The sequence below is a fragment of the Myotis davidii genome, unplaced genomic scaffold (assembly GCF_000327345.1).
Source record: "Myotis davidii unplaced genomic scaffold, ASM32734v1 scaffold137, whole genome shotgun sequence".
NCBI lineage: Eukaryota > Metazoa > Chordata > Mammalia > Chiroptera > Vespertilionidae > Myotis > Myotis davidii.
The window spans coordinates 246,236-267,801 of record NW_006288719.1 but is presented as its reverse complement, the minus strand read 5'-3'; the positions used below and the strand labels follow the sequence as shown (position 1 = coordinate 267,801).

The 21,566-nt window shown below is 41.5% G+C and overlaps 1 protein-coding gene across 1 annotated transcript in view; it reads right to left on the bottom strand.

Annotated features, from left to right (window-relative positions):
- Window positions 1-455: 455 nt before the first annotated feature.
- RDX (radixin) overlaps window positions 456-21,566 on the bottom strand; it is a 76,887-nt gene continuing 55,776 nt past the window's right edge. Inside the window, exons 13-14 of the mRNA XM_015562063.1 lie at window positions 3,128-3,221; window positions 456-1,018 (exon numbers count right to left, since the gene is read on the bottom strand). Coding sequence (XP_015417549.1) covers window positions 3,155-3,221 — 67 coding nt within the window. The 3' untranslated portion in view covers window positions 456-1,018; window positions 3,128-3,154. The remainder of the gene's footprint in view (window positions 1,019-3,127; window positions 3,222-21,566) is intronic.

Sequence of the window (21,566 nt, the reverse complement as noted above, 5' to 3'; positions counted from 1 at the left end):
GAGAAACTACACAAAATCTGCCAATGTGATATTGAATTATCCATCTCTGTAGTTTCTCTGAAAGTCTTTAATGGGTATCCTTGTGCCCAGCAGGTAAGCACTGGCCACATAATGGCCGTGCAATGCATTCTTGGAGGATGTAAGAGTGATTACAAAAATAGCTGACTCATGTCTCAGACTGTCACCCAATCCTCTGAGCTTCAGTCCCGGACATTCAAGCCACCTCGGAGTGCCAGGGATAGTGCCACCTAGTGAATTAATCATGCTGCTTCGTGTCCCAGTTCTGCCACCAGACTCCCCAACCTTCTTTCTCCACACCCGGGCCAACTCAAACTAACACTTTGTGAAATCAGAGAAGGTGAGAACCTGAGATGGGGCAATAGGGCAGTGCCTTGAGAACGCGATATGCACGCGTGCCATCACCATGCAGAATCGAGTGGAAAGTAGTGCCCGGCTGATGTTAGAATAGATTTATTGCTACATTTATATACAATTATACAAACAGCCCAGACAGGAAGAGGAATGTTGCATCAGTGTCTCCAGATTTCACAGATGGCAGCAAGTAATCAGAGCTGTTGAAAAAGTGGAAAATTCTTGGAAATTTTCTCTCTCTCTCTCTCTCTCCTTACAAGCTAGTCATGCAGAGAAAAAGTGGGCTCTCAAAAGCTGGTGCCTTCTGGCGTGCCTGGGGCACGGTGCTTTGGAGATGGGATGCAGTAGACGCTGGCTCGGGGCTGCCGGGAGCAATGCAGAGTCCTCCAGTCCCGGCCCATCTTTCCAAGCTGTGTCCCTAGGAAAGGCAGCTGAGAGGGGTGTGGAGAGAGAGAGGAAAACAAGAAAGGGAAACCAACAGTAAACTGAGATGTGGAGAGAACCCTCTGTAAGAGCCCTGGTTTCAGGACACGTGCCCATCCAGCTGAGATTCTGGCTTTGGGTGGGGGGTATTCACATTCAGAACATCAGGCATGTCTTGGTAAGTCTGTATCCCAAAGCTCGCCATATGTCAGATGCCAGGGACCTGCAGGAAGACATCGAAAGGGAACAGGAAAGTTAAGAAAGAAGACAATGAGACAAATATTACCATAATAGGGTTGAAATGGGCATGAGACCCCGAAAACCTCTCCACAGGTCATAAGTAGCTGTTAGCGTTCACTGTGGAATTACGAAGGCGAATGGGTGCAACACCATGACTTACAGATTGCTCCCAAACCAGGGTGGGCCAGAGACTCTGCCCTCTGAGCTCAGCCAGGCTAGCATGATGTTTGGTTTCAAAGGGAACCTAACTTGGATCTTGCAACCTGCAGGTCCAGAATCTGGATGTGGATATGAGATCCCGGTATAAACACACTTCCTTTCACGTCAGTCATATAAACCTTTATGATGTAAATCACAAGAGATGTCACAGAACAGCCCAGGGGGTATGTGTGCCCAGGGGGTGAGCTCACTGAATTTACACCAGCTCCATCTTACCCTCATCAGGCCACTCCCCAGCCCCGGGGTCCAGGAGAGAGTGTCTTCAGATCTAACAACCTCCTGAGCTGAAGTCAGCCTCGCGCTCAGAGAAAGGACAAGGCCTGCAGGTTGCGAGCAAGAAGCCTGTGGGTCTGAATACACCAGGCTGCAGAGCCTGGTACCCGAGGCTACAGGGCATCCTGTCGCTGGAGAAACCACCAGCTCTAGCTTGTCTGTGCCTTTAGATGGCCCCCTGATTTCTCATCACCACAATCCCACAGGCCACAAAAAGGCAGGATGAGAGTTTGATGGAGAAAGCCCAAAATCTGGAGGAGAAGGACCAGAAAATCACTGAGAAGTCCCTGTCCTTTCTCTTGGGTCAGTGACATTATGATCACTTGTGGAGGGAGGGGCCCAGCACTTCTGAGGCTGCCCACTCTGTGCCAACTCTGTGATCCTTTGATAAATTCATCTCTGGATAACTCCAAATCTCTGTCATTTGATCTTGACTTTTCCGGTGAGTCATTCAGAAAATTTACTTTCCTACTTCTGACAGCAACAGGATGGAGTCAAACTCACTTGAAGTCTTTGCTCTAGAAAGCAAAACCATTATCGGATAAAAGTCAGTGAGGAAAAACTGCAAGACATCAGGCAAATTTTAATTTGGGGGATTTTACCAATCACAAACCATGGGGGGGCTGAATCAGCAAGCTGAAGGAACTCAAAAGAACCATTCAAGATCTCCTAGATAAACTGCATCGCTGTGGTTTTATTTAGAAAGGGATGAGCCAACACAGTGTCTGTCAAAGAAGTTAATGAATTGTAAAACAAGCTCCTGTCATGGTAATCACGTTGATCAATGATTTTTAAACACTTCCAAATTGAGATCAATGCATAATAGTAACCTGGCTTGTGAAGCAGTTCTGGAATTCGTCTACTCAATATATATGTGTGGCCCTTCATTTTTAAGTATATCTAAATATTTTCTTAAGAGAAAAACCAACAGCAGCACACAAGTGGCCTATGTGTGAGCTCGCACCATAATACTCCCCATCAAGGGTGTTCCTTCACACCGGTAAGAGAACAGTCTAAAGCAGCGGGTGCAATCAGGCAGCACTTCACCAGGATTATAAGTAAAATCTCAGTTGAATAAACTATCTGGCCCTAGCCTGTGTTTCTCAGTGGTTAGAGCACTGGCCTGCGCATGGAAGGTTCATTCGTAGGTTTGATTCCTGGCCCTGGTTGGGGCATGTGTGGGAGGCAACCAATCGATATGTCTCTTTCACATTGAAGTCTCTCTCTCTCTCTCTCTCTCTCTCTCTCTCTCTCTCTCTTCCTCCCTTCTTCCCTTACATTCTCTAAAAATCACTGGGAAAAATATCCTCAGGTGAGAATTAACAACAACAAAAATAATAGTAAGATAAACTATCTGACCTCAAAATTATTAAATTGGAAGAAGATGTTTTTGACTGGCAAAGAGCCCAAGAGATAAAAGTAATTGAGAAAGATCTGGAAGGGGTGGAATTAGATGCTGTAATGGTAGCGTTGCTCTGAGTCAGGTCCTTTGACTGAGAATTCCGATACTGTGGAGTCCTAGCATCTTGGCGGTAAACAGATGTGGCAGGTCTAATGGGAAGGTGGGCTGGCCCTGGCCGCAGCTGCTACTCGCACTTACCTCGTGAAGGAGGGAGCCTTCTTCCTGTTACATTTGCTTTATGCTGTTTTGGCAAGAACGGATCTGGAAGAATGCATACAGTTTGGGTCCCCACCTTTCAAAAGAGACATCAAGAGGTTAGAAAGCATTTAGCAAAAGAACACAGAAGGAAGCCAAGTAGTACGGAATGCCAGGAGGACGGGTCACCCTGGATTGGGGAGGGCCTCTTGGTAACCAAATTGCCAATATAATCTCCTTCTTAATCTTTTTTCCAATCCACTATTGAATCTCCCATTATTACAATATAAAAATAAAAGTAACATTAAACCTTCCTTTTAAATAGACGTTAGCATTCTAACAATTGTAGCAACTCTACATAAACTATTCCGTTTCACAAGAGTAATGGATCTCAAAGCCATACACATCAAAGCTTTGTAAGTATTAGAATACTGCTTGAGAGTGAGCGTATATGTTATCTGCAGTTCTCTTGGTTAGCGGGCCCTTTAAAAATGTCTTTTAAACACCGATCAGACTTACGGACCCAAGATACTCTGTGGGGCCTGCTTTGAAGTCAACAGTTGCTATCCTGGAATAAGCAAATGCTCCCTACCCTCCACCTGCCAACTAAAAGCCTGGTGTGGCGGAAGACAAACAAACAATAAAAGCAACCTCTCCTGCAGCCAGGTCGGCTCAGGAGATCAGGGTCAGCCCTCCTTTCTCTGGTCTGTCTTCTCCAGCTGACTCACCAGCCATTCTCAGATACAGCCCTGAGACCCCAGGACAGTCACCGTTAACTCCACAAAGCAACCGCTACCCCAGCCACGGGGAGCCAAGGCCAGCCCTCTGAGTGGGAAGAGCATTGCTCACAGTATTTTCATGCTGAGGGTTCAACAAGCAGAAAGTCAGCGACTGGCGATTTCTATCTTATAAATCAGTTATGTGTCACAAGAGCGCCTGCGGTGGGCTGTTGCCCATGGAAACCATGCTATAGAGGGCAGTTCGGTTTCCCGGCAGTGTCACCCATAATGAAAAACTGAGTCTTTGCAGTGAAATGCAAATTTGTCCGGGCCAGTAATAAAGGAAGATAGAAACAATGAAACATATTAACACTATTATAATTTTTCTTTGATACTTTGGCTTAATGTTATACTGGGCAAAATTAATTAGATGACTAAGTAGTGCTGGAAATTTAAGAACATTTTAAAGGGACTTTGAAGTATTTTGAGGACTTGGAAGGTTATCAGAGCTGGCACTTCATCTTATCAAATGTCATTTAAAAAGGTATTACTGTATTTTTCCTTAGTCACCATGATTAACTGTAACTGAGGTTGATTTATGTTCATAACTGAGGAACGAAGGGAGAAAGAGCAAAGGAAGGACATGTGAATGACTTACATGGAGATCAAGAGAAAGGAGAGTGAGGTGATAAACGTAAGGTACCAGAAAGAAAATAGAATACAGTGATAACCCAGGAAACTCCATTTCCTTGAGAAGGAGGTGAACATCAAGTCAGAAATTTCCAAAGTTTGCCACCAGATGGCGCCACGAGACTAAAACTACTTGGTTGAAGACAGCCCTTGAAGGGGAGTGAGGGGGAGATACACAGGAATCAGGTGAGCAGCATATTCTCAGCACAGCGGCTCAGGATTGGAGGAGCACCAAGCCACAGGTTAGATCCTACATCAGGTGAGCCCAGGCCCGCCAACTTGGTTTAATAGTAGAAAATCTACTTATCTGATCCAATAAGTTACAAACAAAAGGCACATACACATGATCTCACTATACACAAGACGTTACATTTGACAAATTTTAAACCTTTTTATTTAAAAAAAAAACACACACAACTCACAAATGAAACAAAACAAAAAACCTCCACCAGAACAGGCAAATGTATATAACAGGACGTTTCATTAACCCGATAAAGGGCAGGTACAGAACACCCACAGCAAACGTAGTGGCTAATGTTGGAAATGTTAGAAGCATTCCTCTTAAATCAGAAAGGAGAGGCCACTTATGTCGAACATTGCAAACATTGCACTGAATGTTTCTGTCAATTCGAAAAGATAAGGAAAAGAAGCCAATGGTCTATGGATTGCGGAAGACTGACAACTGTCATTATTTGCAGGAGATGACTATTCTTGTAGAAAGCCCAAAAGACTTCACAAATGCTTAGAAACAATAAGAGTTTAGCAAGGTTCCTGAATTTAAGCAAACAAAAATCTATTTCATTTCTACACGCCAGCCACCAGGAGTTTTGAAATGTAACTCTTAAAAGATAGTAAAGAATGAGATGCTTAATAAAAAACCTAACAAAAAATATTATTACCTTAATGGAAAATGTTAAACTTTACTGAAAGGCATTAAGGGAGACATCAATAAGTAGAGAAAATTAACATATTCATGACCAGGAATATTTAATATTAAACAGATGTAACTTCCTCCCAAATTAGTCTATTAATACATCTCAAACCAAAAGTCTTTTTTTCTCATACAATGTAGGAATTCTAAAATTTATGTAGAAGAACAAAGAGCCCAAACTAACGTGGAGTTATTATCGAAACAAGCTGGAGAGACTTTTAAAGAAAGCTCTATCGGTCATTAGGGCTCACAGAAAGCTAAGGATACAGGAACTAAGACAGAAGGGTATGGACACAGGGGTAGACAACTTGGCCATGGAACATGTGCTCCCTTGACACAGGAAAGAAATGGCAATGCCATCAGTGGGGGAGGGATGGACTGCCAAAGTATTAAGACACTAGTCATCCAGATAGAAAACAATGGATTCACACTTCACACCATAAACAAAAGTTATTTCTAGCTGGACTAAAGACTCAAGAGTAAGAACAATGAAACTTTTAAAGAAATTTTTTAAAACTCAATACTTTTAGAAGAAAATATAGGAGACGTCTTCATGACCTCAAAGAAGGGAATTTTCTAAACAAGATACCCATAAAAAAAACCCTCCCCAAATCACAAGGGCAAAATTTTCTAAATTAAGCTACAATAAAATTTAAAACTTTTACCCATAATAAAAAATGTGAAAAGAGAAGGCACAGCAAGAAAGGAAATAGCTGTAAAAATTCAAATGTCAAAATATTAAATCAGCCAGGCCCGTGTGGCTCAGTGATTCAGTGTAGACCCATGAACAAGAAGTCATAGGTTCAAGGTTTGATTTCTGGTTAGGGCATGTGCCAGGTTTCAGGCTCCATTCCCAGAAGGGAGTGTGCAGGAGGCAGCCAATCAATGATTCTCTCTCATCATTGATGTTTCTAACCCTCTCTCCCTCTCTCTGAAACCAATAAAAACATTAAAAAATAAAAACTGATACAAGGTACCTATTACATATATAATTACATGTTTTCATAATATATACTATACATAATAATATATATCCCTTTATTTATAATTCTCCTAGGTACACATCTTTCCCCAACATTGTTGTAAAACAATCTCTAGTTCTTAGGTGTTTAAAACAGAAATTGATGGCAGAAAAATATTACAATAGATGGGGAAGTTATACATTTGGTCCAAATTACCTTTGGTCGCGAACTATTAGAATTTCGGATTCTCACAGAAATCATCGAGGCAGCAAAGCCAATAGTTACTGTAGGGCCACCTGTTGTTCCCACAGTGCTGGGCACCCGCAGCTCTAAACCGGCGGCTCTCAAAGTGCTGGCCCAGAACAGCAGCTGCCTCACCTGCTTAAAATGCAAGTGCTTGGGCCCCACGTGGATGTACTGAACCAGAAACTCGGGGTGCGGGCCCTTAATCTGCATTTTAGCAAACTCTCAGGTGATCCAGATGCAAGCCAGTTTGAGAATCACTACTGGAAGTTTTTTGTGTGTTTTTTTAAATACATATTTTTTTACTTCAGAGAGGGAGAGATAGAGACATCAATAGTGAGAATCATTGATCAGCTGCTTCTTGCACGCCCCCTACTGCGGATCGAGCCTGCAACCTGGGGATGTGCCCTGACTGGGAATTGAAACGTGATCTCCTCAACCACTGAGCCACTGAGGCCGGGCTGCTTTGTTTATTTCTTTCTCCATCACCATTCATCCTCTCTATGCCCTCTTCCACCTCCACCTTGGAAGTTTTTCTAATGTGTAAGGAAACCTCTTCATTCCAACAAAACAAGACACTCCTCCCCTCCACCCTGATCAGAACTATGGACAGCTGAGAAAAGCAGCCCATGGCCTTGGGAAAAACCTGACTGTTTTATAATATCTCTAATGCAGGGTCGGCAACTGTAGCTCATGGACCAAATTTGCTCCCCACCTGTTTTTGTAGAGACTGTATTTTTTTTTTATTGATTTCAGAGAGGAAGCGAGAGATAGAAATATCAATGATGAGAGAGAATCATTGATCAGCTGCCTCCTGCACTCCCCACACTGGGGATCAAGCCAGCAACCCAGGCATGTGCCCTGACTGGGAATTGAAACGTGACCTCCTGGTTCATAGGTTGATGCTCAATCACTGAGCCACGCTGGCTGGGTGAGACCATAATTTTTTAAATTTAATCCAAAGATAAATATTTTATAACCGGTGAAAATTAATTACAATGCAGATTTCAGTGTCTGTAAATTGTCTAACTGGCAGGCAGCCAGCGGCATTCATTACATATGCCCATAGCTGCTTTTGTACTGAAACAGCAAAGTGTGTAGTTGCAACAGACAATTTGGCCTACGATGTTGAAAACATTTAATAGCTGCACCTTTACAGAAAAGGTTTGCCAACTTCTGCTTTAATTTGATTATGACTCTATCAATCTAAAAGCAAAATATAGGCATGAACCTTTCAGTCCGCAGGCCGACGCTCCATCCACTGAGCCAAACCGGTTTTGGCACCAACTTCTGCTTTAATTTGATTATGACTCTATCAATCTAAAAGCAAAATATAGGCATATTGATTTTTATTTTTAAAATGCAATTTTCATTTTAATTCTACAGATAAAAATATCCATCAGCTTAAAAAATAATAAAAATAATTAAATCAGATCCATTTTTATCTACAAAGTAAATTAAATAACCCTACATAGAGCATCGGGGAAGTGTTATTAATTATGCTTTCTCTCTTCAAATATTCTAATACTTGAACTGGCGGTGGGTCTTCATGAAGAGCTCTACACATTTAGTGCTGAAAGCTAACTCAGCCTCCTCCCACCCCCACCCTCGGGTGCTTCATTTAAACTGCAAGCTCTCTCCGTGCTGCACGCGGACTTCTTTCCCAGGCCTCACACTGCGGCCACCGTCCTCCTTCCCCTGATGCCCCAAAGCAGTGATGGTGATCCTTTTGAGCTCGACGTGTCAGCATTTGGAAAAACCCTAACTTAACTCTGGTGCCGTGTCACATATAGAAATTTTTTGATATTTGCAACCATAGTAAAACAAAGACTTACATTTTTGATATTTATTTTATATATTTTAATGCCATTTAACCAAGAAAAATCAACCAAAAAAATGAGTTCGCGTGTCAGAGGTGTCATAGGTTCGCCATCACTGCCCTAAAGGCTTGCTCCCTCTGATCCTTGGCCTCTTGAACATTTCCAAGCCAAGTTCATATCACGTCACTAAAGACCTGCTCACTGAATTCCTGAAATGTTTTATTCAACACCTATTGGGTGGCCAAAAAATCCCATTTTTATCCATATCCACCTTTACTTCTTGAATTCCATCTTCTTCTAGATTTCTAAGATCCCTGAGCAGAGACTGTTTTGATTTTGAGGGCTTTCACACTCCATAAGAAGAAAAGGATGCTCTCTCAGGAGAGTAATTCAGATATTTCAACTGTACATCTTTAAGCTACACTCACCTTTCCTTGAAAATGAGGCATTAACCCTTAACAGGTTGGTGTCACTAGCCCCACACAACATAGTTGTAGTCTGGGCTTCAGTGTGCTGGGGTTGAGTCTCCAGCTGTTACTCTATATGCAACTTAATATTTAAAGTCCTTTTTGGGGCTCTAAATTAATGGGTGCAATCCCTTTGAGTGACACAGACGAGCACCCTCCAAAGGGCACTGTCATGGACTCAGACCTCATTTGGAAAGGTAGTTAGTGTTTTGTGGTCAAAGGATATGGGCCTCCAATTCCAAGAAAACCAAAGCCAGATGCAGGCTCGGTCACTACGGTTGCCTTTGGGGCGCTTACTGAACCATAAAATGGGAAAATACAGGGAGACCTGCAGCATTCATGGCATCTTTGTGTGGCTTAGGAAAAGGTACCCCTTCCTCCAGGCAGACGCAGCTCTGTCGTCCTGGGTACACGCTGGTCGAGTGGAGCACCCACTACACTTGTACTTCTATCCTGCACTTCTGCCCCTGTACTGCGGTGAGCTCCTGGGGTCTGGCTCCTTTCCAACCTCACTCAAACACCCTCTCCTATGGGTTCACTCAGCTCTGGACATACTGCCCTCTTTTCTGTTCCCTGAACAAGTCAAGCCCTCTCTTGCCTATAGTCTTTGCACACGCTGTTCCCTCTACCCGGAATGCTTTCAAGTGAAAATTGCAAATTGATGTCGAGTGGGCCGTTCCTGGCAAGCAGCTACATTGTTTGGCTTGCAAAACATTTTTTAAATAAATGAATCTTATATCATAAAAGGGTAATATGCAAATTGACCCTAACAGCGGAATGACCAGTAACAACTGGTTGCTGATGCACACTGACCACCAGGGGGCAGATGCTCAACACAGGAGCTGTTGCTTGGCGGGGGCTCCACTCAGCCACAAGCCGGGCTGACAGCTGTGAGTGCAGCTGCAGTGGCGGGAGCCTCTCCTGCCTCCTCGATAGCGCTAAGGATATCCAACTACAGCTTAGGCCCGCTTCCCGTGGGGAGTGGGCCTAAGCCATCAGTCACACAACCCCCAAGGGACCCCCTGGTGGTCAGTGCGCTCCCACAGGGGGAGTGCTGCTCAGCCACAAGCCGGGCTGACAGCTGTGAGTGCAGCCACGGTGGTGGGAGCCTCTCCCGCCTCCTCAATAGCACTAAGGATATCCAACTGCAGCTTAGGCCCGCTTCCCGTGGAGTGGGCCTAAGCCATCAGTCACACATCACCCAAGGGATCCCAGGCTGCCAGAGGGATGTCTGACTGCCAGCTTAGGCCCAATCCTCAGGGGAGTGGGCCGAAGCCAGCAGGTGGACATCCCCTGAGGGGTCTCAGACTGTGAGAGGGTGCAAGCCAGGCTGAGGGACCCTCTCCTCCGAGTGCACAAATTTTCGTACACTCGGCCTCTAGTAAATAAAATTTTAAAACATAAAATTTGGGAGATTTCAGATAAAACTACATTTCAACTTAAATATCTAAAGCATTATTCTTTAAATGCTTTTTTTTAAAGCCATGTTTGGCTTATCTTGGGAAATCAAAAGGTGCAGCAACTGTGCCTGAGGAGCTGGGCCGTCCAGACAGACGTGAGGCCCGGCTGCAGGCCCACAGGCCCAGGGCGGCCATGGCCCCTGGCACTGCATTACCATTGTGATTTAAATAAAAGAGGAGGCCCTAGCTGGTTTTCTCAGTGGATAGAGCGTCGGCCTGTGGACTGAAGGGTCTCAGGTACAATTCTGGTCAAGGGCACATGCCCGGATTGTGGACTCGATCCCCAGTGTGGGGCGTGGAGGAGGCAGCCGATCAATCATTCTCTCTCATCATTGATGTTTCTCTCTCTCCCTCTCCCTTCGTCTCTGAAATCAATAAAAATATATTTTAAAAATAAAGAAGAGGACCTAGCCTTCTCTTCTTCCACTCATATGCCACCTTCTCACAGACTTTTTGTGGTCTTCCCACCCCAAATTACCATTCCTGTATTTTCCCCAACTCAGTCCCTTGTTTCTTTCATATCAACTTGATGTGAATTTGCTGTTTTACAGGTCAAAGATGGTTCAATATTGGCAATTTCACGATTTGGTCTAATACAATTTTAAACTTTTATTTTGCTTTCCTATAGGTCACTAAGCCCATTGGGATAAGGAGGAAATCTTAGTTGCTGTTATATTCTCAATCACTAGGACTTACTGAGCACCTGGCAGATCTGAGGCACTGAAATATTTGGATGAATAAGTGAAAGGACTCCCCCCACCAAAAGCTTTTCAGCAGCCCCAGAACATTCATGACATGCATTTTCCTGGCCTGAGATCTCTAGAATTAGCCCACGCTAACAGTGGGTTTTCCCGACCACAGCCCAGGGCAGTCCTACCACTCCTCGCCTGCCCACTCGGCACTGGAGCTGACTCTAGTCTGACTCTGTCAGCCTCGGCTCACAGAGCTGATGCCCTGGGTCCTGGTGTTGGAAATTACTCCCAAAGTGTGATTTTTCCTGGAGTGCCTGTGCAAACTAGCACTGAGGTCAGTGCTGCACAGACACCTACATGTCCCTCAGCCCTGCAACAAGCTGGGGAAATGACACTTGTTCCTGAGGTGAATGCTGACAATTACAATAGCCTCAGAGGTGTCAGCGGCTCCCCTGACCTTCATGTGCAGGCTCTTGATTGCCTTGTCACACTTAACTCTCCTGTTTCCTCCTCTACACTATGACTGCTTTTAAAAATTACCTATGAATCCTCAGGACCTAACTTTAGGCACTTAATGGTTAGTGAATGGGTAAAATTATTTGAATGGATTAAATCATGCAAGTGCCTCACAGTGCATCCCTAGAAGGCAAATATGAGGGCATTTTTATTTCGTAGGTATAATCGCAGAGACTTGAGCAGGGGTGAGGGGTGGGGTTCATGCTGGAGTGCCAGCTTCAGACAGAGGACACCCCTAGAAAGAGCATTTTCCTGTTCTTTGCACAGGTTTGTGGGAAACACTTGCAGAAAACACTGCAGTTAAGCTAAGTAAAAACTATTCTAATACCAAGAAAGTGCTCTTTTCAATGTTGCTAAAACCTGGGCACATTTTAAATACTGTATTAGACCCCTGTTTCCTGGCACTGGGGGCGGGGGGGGTCGCACAGGCTAGCCACCTCTCTGTCCAGTAATTCAGTCCTCCTTGCTGTGGTCCTCGCCATCCTCTCCTGGACCAGATCACCCCTCTTGCTCTGGAGGGACACACATGGTGGTGCTCACCAAGGTTCTGTATTCAGCCATTTCCTCACATGGTCCCGGGGAGGAGGGGGAGGGGGAATTTCATCGACACCATCAACATTCCAAACTAAAAGTGTCCAAGGAAAGGTCAATCCATCCACACCTGCTTCCCCACATGATTTCCTGGAGTTTCACTGTACCCTCTTCTGAATCTCAAACTTTATATTTCTTCAGTATAGACTGGCAGGTCCACTACGCTAGGTCTTTGTGTGCCTGGATGTGTTTACATAGATAGTTCCTTCCGTCTGGAGAGTCTTCCTATCTTTGCCCCCTGACAAGAACAACTCGTCCTGAAAGACTTGGTCTAGGGATCACCTCCTCCAGGAAGTCTCCCTGGAGCCATCCAGCAAGACTAGGTGCCTTCCTTCTGAGATCCTGGAACCCACCCATCCCATTCATTTAACAATACTATCTACCATGTGCCAGGCATTGGTGGCTCTAGCACTGAGCACATACTGCACAAAACAGCAAAACTCCTACCTTCATGGAGCTTGCTTTCTAGTGTGAGGAGACAGGTAATAAACCACATAAATAGGCAAAATATGTTAATGATCAGCTATAGAGAAAAATAATGAAAGCAACTGGGCAGAAGATACTGGGCAAGGTACACTTTTAAACAGGGCAGTAAGGGAGGGGTCTCATGGACTGTGGAATCCTGCAGTTGGCATGAAAGTATCTGGGGGAAGAGGCATCCCAGCTGAGGGAACAGGAGCCCTGGCTAACGAACGAACCAGGAAGCCACCAGCTTCAAGAAGGGGAAACGGCAGATGAGGCCCCAGCAACCGGCCAGACTGTTCGGCTCTGCATGGCCATTCGAGAAGGACAAGGCCATTGCTCTTGCAGGGAAACCTGGAGGGATTTTTGAAGTGATGGGATCAGGTGGATCTTTTTAAGGCACTCAGACTGTAGGAAGCAAATCAGAAATCAAGAAAACCCAGCAGAAGGCTCTCATGGGAGGGTGACCGCTGTGGAGGAGGATGAAATAAGTGGCCATATTCTGGATATATTGTATATTTTGAATGTCGGGCCAACAGTTTATGGTTGGGTTGGATGTGGGTTAGCAGAGGAAAATAAGAATAATATAAACAAATTTTTGGCCTGATTCACTGAAAAAATGGACTTGCCATTCATTGGCTGATGCATGAGCAAGCTGTGAGGGGTAGAATTCTTGAGTTTGGTTTGACATAGTAAGTATGAGAAGCCTATTAGATATCAAAGTGGAAATCTCAGGTAGATACAAGCCCAAAGTTCAGCGGCCAAGTCTGACCGAGACTCACAGATGGAAGGAACACCGGAGAAGATCACTAAGAGAGCCAAGTGTAGGCCTGGGCCTTGGAGCACTCCCATAGTAACAGGTTGAGAAGGGAACCCCATTTACCCATAACACAAACACAGATTATGTCTACGGGGCATAAACTGTGAACTGTTTACTGCTCTGGACAGACCCCACACTTAACACAAGGCCTGGCACGCACTCTAACAACATATGCAGAGCAAGACCTTCCACGAGTCACAAGTAAAATCTCTAAAAGGCAAACAGAAGACATTAAAAATGGAATCCAAAGGACTTGGGTACAAACATGAGTATCCATAATTCTGACAGATGTACAAAAATATTATGAAAAACAAATGACAGAGTTACTATTTATTAAAACCTTTAATATGCCAAGCTGTAAACAAAGTATTTCATGTATTTTATTACAATCAGTGCTCACAAGATCACAATTGTTACTCTCACTTTAGAGACAAGGAAATTTAGGTTCCAAATGGCTGAGTGGCTTCCCCAGGTCACACGGATAGAGTGGCTGGGCCTTTTGAACCCCAATGTGGGACTCCAAACCCACGCCATTACCTGTACATTATGCTGCCTCACTTCTACCCAAAACTCTCTCTGAATGCCCATCAGACAGGCTACGCATCGAATGTGCTCTAACTGATAAAACCTAGAGCTCAGGATCTTTGGTAAAACAACAAAAACGTGTGCTGCAGCAGCAGGAGAATGTGGGCAAGATCCTTGTACCCTCGCTGAGGGGAGCCAGGGTACATAGCTTGACTGACAGTATCTGAGCTTTTCTAGAAAAACTGCAGAAACAGAGGGGCACTGTGCGGCTGAAAGGGCACCAGAGGATGGTGAATTCTGAGCCTCTCACATATCAGCTTCGGGTTCAGTGTGAATCTTGGGAAGGGGAGAGGGAAACTGTACACCACTGAAATGGATGTTTCTTCCGATTAACATGAGATTGCATTAGAACTTCTGAAACAAATCTAGGCTATTTGTGGCCCAAGAAAATCATTTGAGAACTTAGCCAAAGTTAAATACAAGAGCTAGTTTACAGACACAAAAGAAAGCCCTGAAATCAAAGGGCACTTTAACTTCAGGAAGAATTACAGTACTACATTGAGTTAAAAGATGATGCATATATTCAGCCCGTGTGGCTCAGTGGTGGAGCATCAACCCATAAACCAGGAGGTCACAATTCGATTCCCGGTCAGGGTACATGCCTGGATTGCAGGCTTGATCCCCAGTAGGGAGAGTGCAGGAGGCAGCCGATCAATGATTCTCTCTCATCATTGATGTTTCTCTCCCTCTCCCTTCCTGTCTGAAATCAATAAAAACATATTTTAAAAGGGGATGATGTATATTCATTGTAACTTAAAAGATGTTATGTTAAAAAAAAACTCAAATTGATCTACTTCCTTAAAAATCATCGAAAACAGGCAGAATCATTTTTTTCTAAATATTTCTGCTGTCGTTTGGTGGCATGGTGGTGTCTTACATTATGTATTAGCATGTTGAGTAACGGTCTGGGTTTGTCTTTTGCCATTTTAACAAAAACAGGCAAACGAAAACTCTAATCACTGAGGAAATGGTGGTAAAGTAAATTAAAAACTGAAAAGCTACCAAAGTTAGGGAGGATAAATGGTGATGGAAGGAAATTTGACTTGGGGTGGTGAACACACAATACAGTGTAAAGATGAGGTGTCATAGAACTGTGCACCTGAAACCTGTATAATTTTGTTAACCAGTGTCACCTTAATAAATTCAAGAAAAAAGAAAAAAAAGAATGTAAGCAATAGTGCTTAATAAATTTAAGCCAAAATAAATAGGTATCTGATCCCAAACATAAAAAATAAAGCTACCACAGTACACTTAGGAAATCCTCCTATATTGATTTGCTTCTTTTTAAAAATGTTTTCGGTTATAGAATTTGCAGAAATCAGAATATTAGTTACTGGCAGAACTTTTTCACTTGGGCTCTCAAAAATGAAACATTCTGACCGCTATAGCTGTGTCAGCTTTTTTTTTTTTTTAATATATTTTATTGATTTTTTACAGAGAGGAAGGGAGAAAGATAGTTAGAAACATCGATGAGAGAGAAACATCGATCAGCTGCCTCCTGCACATCTCCCACTGGGGATATGCCCGCAACCAAGGTACATGCCCTTGACCGGAATCGAACCCGGGACCCTTCAGTCCGCAGGCCGACGCTCTATCCACTGAGCCAAACTGGTTTCGGCCTGTGTCAGCTTTTAAGCAAGTTTGACGTACACAGAAATCCAACTTATGAAAAGAATTGTACAATAAGCATACTACTATTTAACTTTTAAATGAAAAAGTACACCTACATCATTTATGTAAAAAAGTCCTACATTTTAGAAATGTGTAAGATGTAGAAAATCTTACATAAATGTAACCTATTCACTGACTATAAAGCAATTTCTTAAGAGGATAAAACACAAGCAGTGTTTGTATAAGAATATATCACAATCTTCCTTGTAACAGAAAAGGCTTGGTCAAAATATAAATGTTCAGGGGGAAAAAGGAGACATATGTAATACTTTACACATAAATGCTCATCAGAAGTTAAGGTGCACATATTTTTGTACTTACATGTAATGATTGCTAAAATACACAGTATTCCCTGAAAGAAGTGTGAAATCGTGTTTATAGAATGCCATAACTTATATATGAATAGCAAAAACTACATAGTACATGTATGCTTGTGCGTGTCTAGGTAATCTCCAGAAAGAGGCACAAGCTGAAATCAGTAGCCTCTGAGGAGAACTGGAGACTAGAGGACAGAGAAAGGTTTGTTTTTAAATGTTATCCTATTGCACCTACTGAATTTTATGTATCACTTTTTTTGTAGACACACTTTTATTAATTATATTTTTTAAGAATTTTAATGATTTCACCAAGTTCTTTGAACTGAGGCTTTAGCCATAAAATATATGACTTAAAGCACCTTCACTATTGGGCAGCTTTGTAATATAATACTAGAAGCCAATGAAAAATATATGCTCCTAAAAATATCTGTCATTTAATACTTTTCTAAGTAAAAAACAACACAATTTTCTTTAAGTGGAGCTGGAAAACAATTTTAATGAGAAAGGAGAAAATTTGGTAATAACTTAATGATTTAAGCTTTAAAAAATCTCCAATTAAACATATACTAAAAAAAATCCTTAGCTCCTGGGAGCAGTCCTGTCTTTCCCTTCTCCCTCCCTCCACCTCAGAAAAAAACAAACTTAGATATCCCAGTTTTCTGATACTTTGCTATGATACAAGCTATTACTACATAAACTTGCAAAAATCCACACAATTAACAATCCTAGAAGGAAATTCTACCTGTACTGCTTGAGATAATGGATATCCTGCTATGTAAAGTAGAAAAATAATTTGTAGTAAAAAACTGTAAACTTATTGGCAAGTTAAATGCAGTAAACAAGAAAGGCCACTGAGAAAACTTTATGTTTCAATGTTGGCTATCCTATATAAAAAAGAGCTAATATGCTAATTAGACCGAACAGCCGGACGACCTTCCAGACGAAGCTGGGGCTGCGAGGGCTGGCTGAGGCAGCCAGGGCTGAGGGCCAAGCCCCTTGCACAAATTTTGTGCATTGGCCCTCTAGTTCTAATATAAACCATTATCAATAAAGTTGCTCATATTCAAAAGACTTCATTATAAGAAAACCACATTTATATTTGATATAAAAGGATATGCAATTTCTTAGTGGCAGACAACTAAGTCAACAAATCTAAAATATTAGGCCTACGTAGTGATGGATTTATACCTTGTGATGCTACCCAGCAGCTGTAATTTACAAATGAACAAAACTTTCTCCAGCCTTATTAGTTAATATCATGCTTATTTGCTAATTAGCACCTACCAAGTGACTTCTCATTTCTCTAACCCCCGAACATTTTATCTCATTTTTTCTTCCAATATTTTACTATTTTATTTTCTGTATCTTAATTCGAGTCCATGTCTCAACTCCCTGACTTAACAACAATTTCCACAATATAGTCACAGGGTCTCATCTCCCATAACTCTAACAGAGCTTTGCATAAATAGCCACTACCTGTGTCTGGAAGAATGAATGACGATATGTATTTATGTATTACTCTCGTTACTTTATGAGCGGAAATGCCATGCCTCCTTGTCGTCTCCCATTCAGCATTCCTTTCATAACACTATTAAACTGAAAACTTTTTAAATTTCTAGTATCTAAGAACTAAAGCATAATGGTTCAAAAGTAAGAGGTGGTAGAGAACATGTTCTTACCTGTGGACATGCCAGTAATCTGGATGACATACTTGCTTCCAGTCTTCCTAATGCTAGGGAACATCCCAAAAATATTAATGCCAACAGTCTCCTCTGAAGACGCAAACCTCCTTTTCTAATGGATACAGTGTCTACATTTGAAGCAAAGCCTTTGACACAGCTTATATCCCCCAAACGCGTCATAAATATCATTCAAACATCTGCTTGTCTTAGAATGTGATGTGTCCTAGTACATGAAACTATATTATAAACTTTCAGATGATTAGGTTTGGGTTCTAATTCTAGGTTTTATACTGCTTGGTACTCTATTTTTACAAAATGGAGGTATCTTCTAGGATATTTTAAGAATACATATAAACTAGCAAATAATGATTTTAGTTTGTACCTACCAACAAAAACATTTTCCATACTTATGATCAACTACTTTGAAAAGATACTAATATTTTGGGGCGGGGGGGTGATAGTTTAATCAACTTAAAAGTTCTAGGAAACTAAAATGAGCTACTGTCAAGTACTATCTATTTACCTGCAGTAAGTTACTATATTTTGTAAATCTAGTGGAGGAAAACCATCCATTTGTAACTTAGATTACCAAAATATTCTATTTACCTATATTCAAACACTTTTATAGCCTAAAAATTGAGAAATATATTGTATTAGGAATTATATGGGGGGAAATAACAAAAACAAGAGGAAAAAACATGTCATTTGAGCATAAGCAGATGCATCGAATCACACCTCTAGAAAAGCTAAGTTGATGAGGCATGATCAAATATGATTCCCAACTTGAAAACACCTACAGAAATATCCTGTTGCTCAAAGCTGTCAAAGCAAGTGAATAATTGTTCATATATTCTGAAATAATCTTCACTAAGCTGTTTTGGTGAATGTAACTTCTTCATAATGATCTTTTAAGAACAATTTTTTCTAACTCCTTAAAAACCTGTTTTCAAAAACCCTTCAAGTGCCTTCCAGTCACAACACTATTAGGACCACCTGCGAGCAGAAAGAACACTGATAGAACTGTTGTTGTAAGCATGCTCTGTGTCAACTATAAGCCATCACTAAAAGTACACGGACACTGACCTTTGGGGTCAGGCATTACATTTTGGGGAAGACAATGCATCTGGAATAGAAGTGTCTGAATCTGACTCCAGAGAAATGTTCTGAAATAATCTAATACAGAATTATGAACGGGCTTATAAAAGTTAGACAAGAGGGAATAACATCTGGAATTAGAACTCAGAATCCAATCTATTTTTCTCGGGTGTCTCTCCAGTTCTTTTGTGCCACTGAAGAACCCATCCCCAAAAGGCTGGATGAAAGAATAAAAATGGAGGTCGTAACTGTCCCAAATGAGGTCACTTGAAAAATAAGCAGAAGAAAAAACATTACTACACATTGCAAACATGAGAGCAAGTTACATCCAGATATTTCCTTTAGGTTCTCAGAAGGTAGTGCTTTAATTGTCCTGACCACAGCCTTTCTTCCGGCTAATCACAGTGCACGCAGTTCTACTAGGCTTTCTTTATTCCCTGAACTTCTCAGTAGACCTTACACAGCAGCATGCATGTTCTTTTGGACCTAAGTTTGCAAATTGTTCCCTCTGTCAGTCCCAAAGTCACCAGATGTTTGTAAATCAGACCCAAACCACCTCAGCACAGGATTCATAAATCTGACCCAACCCACACCAGCTATACCATCCATGTGAGTGCACAGTGACCCCCTATCTACTCTAGTCAAGACGGTCTTCTCTTCATCCCTCGACTCTAACCAGTGTACACCATATCCACCCCGGTCTGCCTCTCTTTAGTAATACATATGCTTCATCAAAATTATTCTTCCTCCTTTAAAACACGTGAAGACTAAAAGCGCAGGCAACAGAAGAAAAAATAAATTTGGCTTCATCAAAATTTAAAATTTTTGTGCATCAGAGGATATTATCAACAGAGTGAAAGGTAACCCCCCAGAATGAGAGGATATTTGCAACTCATAAATCTGATAAGGGGTTAATGATCCAGAAAACATAAGAACTACAACTCAATAACAAAAAAAAATAAAACTCAATTTAAAAAAATGGACAGCTAGTGCCCAGCTGACAAGGGGCCTGGAGAGGCCTGGGTCTCCTCTCTGCCCCCAATGCACAAGTGTTAAAATGTGAAAGCAATCCAAATGTCCACTGACTGATGAAAGAATCAACAAAATGCGGTGCATAAAAACGATAGAATATATTCAGCCTTAAAAAACGAAACTCTGGTACATGCAATAACAGGGATGAACCCTGAAAACATTATGTTAAGTGGGAAGAAGTCAGACACCAAAGGACAAATATTATGAGTCCACTTATAAGGGGTACCTAGAATAGTCAAATTCAGAGACAGAAAGTAGAACAGTGGTTACGAGGGACTAAAACCAAGGAGGAATGGGAAGTTAGTTAATGGTTAATGAATAGAGATTCTGTTGGGAATGATGGAAAAGTTCTGGAGAGGAGAGTGGTGATGGTTGCAAAACAATGTGCATGTATTAGTATTACTGAACTGTACACTTGAAAAACAATTAAAATTTTATGTGTATTTTAAACACAATAAAAAAAATTCAAACCCAAACTTCTAACACCATTTAACTTCTCAAGTATTTATACAGATTATTATTGATTATGGTACTTGGTTTATCAATTGGATATAGAACGAATCTTCCTATAGAGTTGGAAAAACTTAAAAAATAGCTAAAATTTTAAAGTAACTAATAATATAAATGGAATGATGGCATAGAGATTCAAAAGCTAGATGTGAATTATAGACTTTTCAGTATAAACAACAGAAAAGGGAGAAGGATGTATTGCCTTGCAAGTTTAAGGCATTCATGCATTTCCAGGTCTAGAACAGAAGATAAAACATCGTAATGTGTAAAAAACTAAAAGGGATATTATGGCATACATTATAAAAATGCAAAAATTCCATATAATAAATCCACGCTTCATCAAAAGGAATTCTTCCAAGGGTTGTAACATAAATCTCAGAAACTCTGATCCCGTATTACCACTTGGAAGACAGACTGTTGGCTTATATTGACTAAGTAAAAATAAACTAAAACCAGTATCACTATTTTTAAGAGCAAACTAAATGACATGCATACATATCAAAGAACATCTAAATTTTACATGAACATTAAATAAACATAACATACAAATAATAAATTACATGATGGAAGCAACTGACTAGATACAAGCGCGGAGGAATCTGGGCATACAAATAATATGAATCAACAAAATGATACTGCTATTTTAAAAACAATCTAGTATTTGTAACAGATTAAGGCAAATGGTCTAGGAGCTGAGGTAAGTTAATATTTGAAGTTCCACATTTTGAGCTGGGCCCTAACAAAGGGTCGTAGCCATTCGAATCTGGCTTCTATATCCCAGAACATAGCTGGTACTTAATGAAAGCATATTGGCTACATGGCGATCATTAAATAAAAACCTGGAGCCATGTAGCAGCTAGGGAAGTCCAGAGCCAAACATAAACCTGAATTTAAAAGGTGTGCCACAGGGTAATTATCTCAGTCATGATCTTTGACCTTAAAATTCTGTGGAAAATAGTGATGGATACTTTAACTCCTACAGCAGTGTATGTAACCTGAAATCAGAAAAGTCTCCTATCACAGGGTTTAAGAGAGATCAAAATATTGAGGCAACCAAGCAAGAAGTTATTATTTCCAGAGGGAAAATGGCAGCTCTTAAAATCTTGAGAGATGGACATATTAAGAAGCAGGTCCACTAGGAAAAAAGGAGATTTTAGTTTATTTAAGTGAAAAGTCA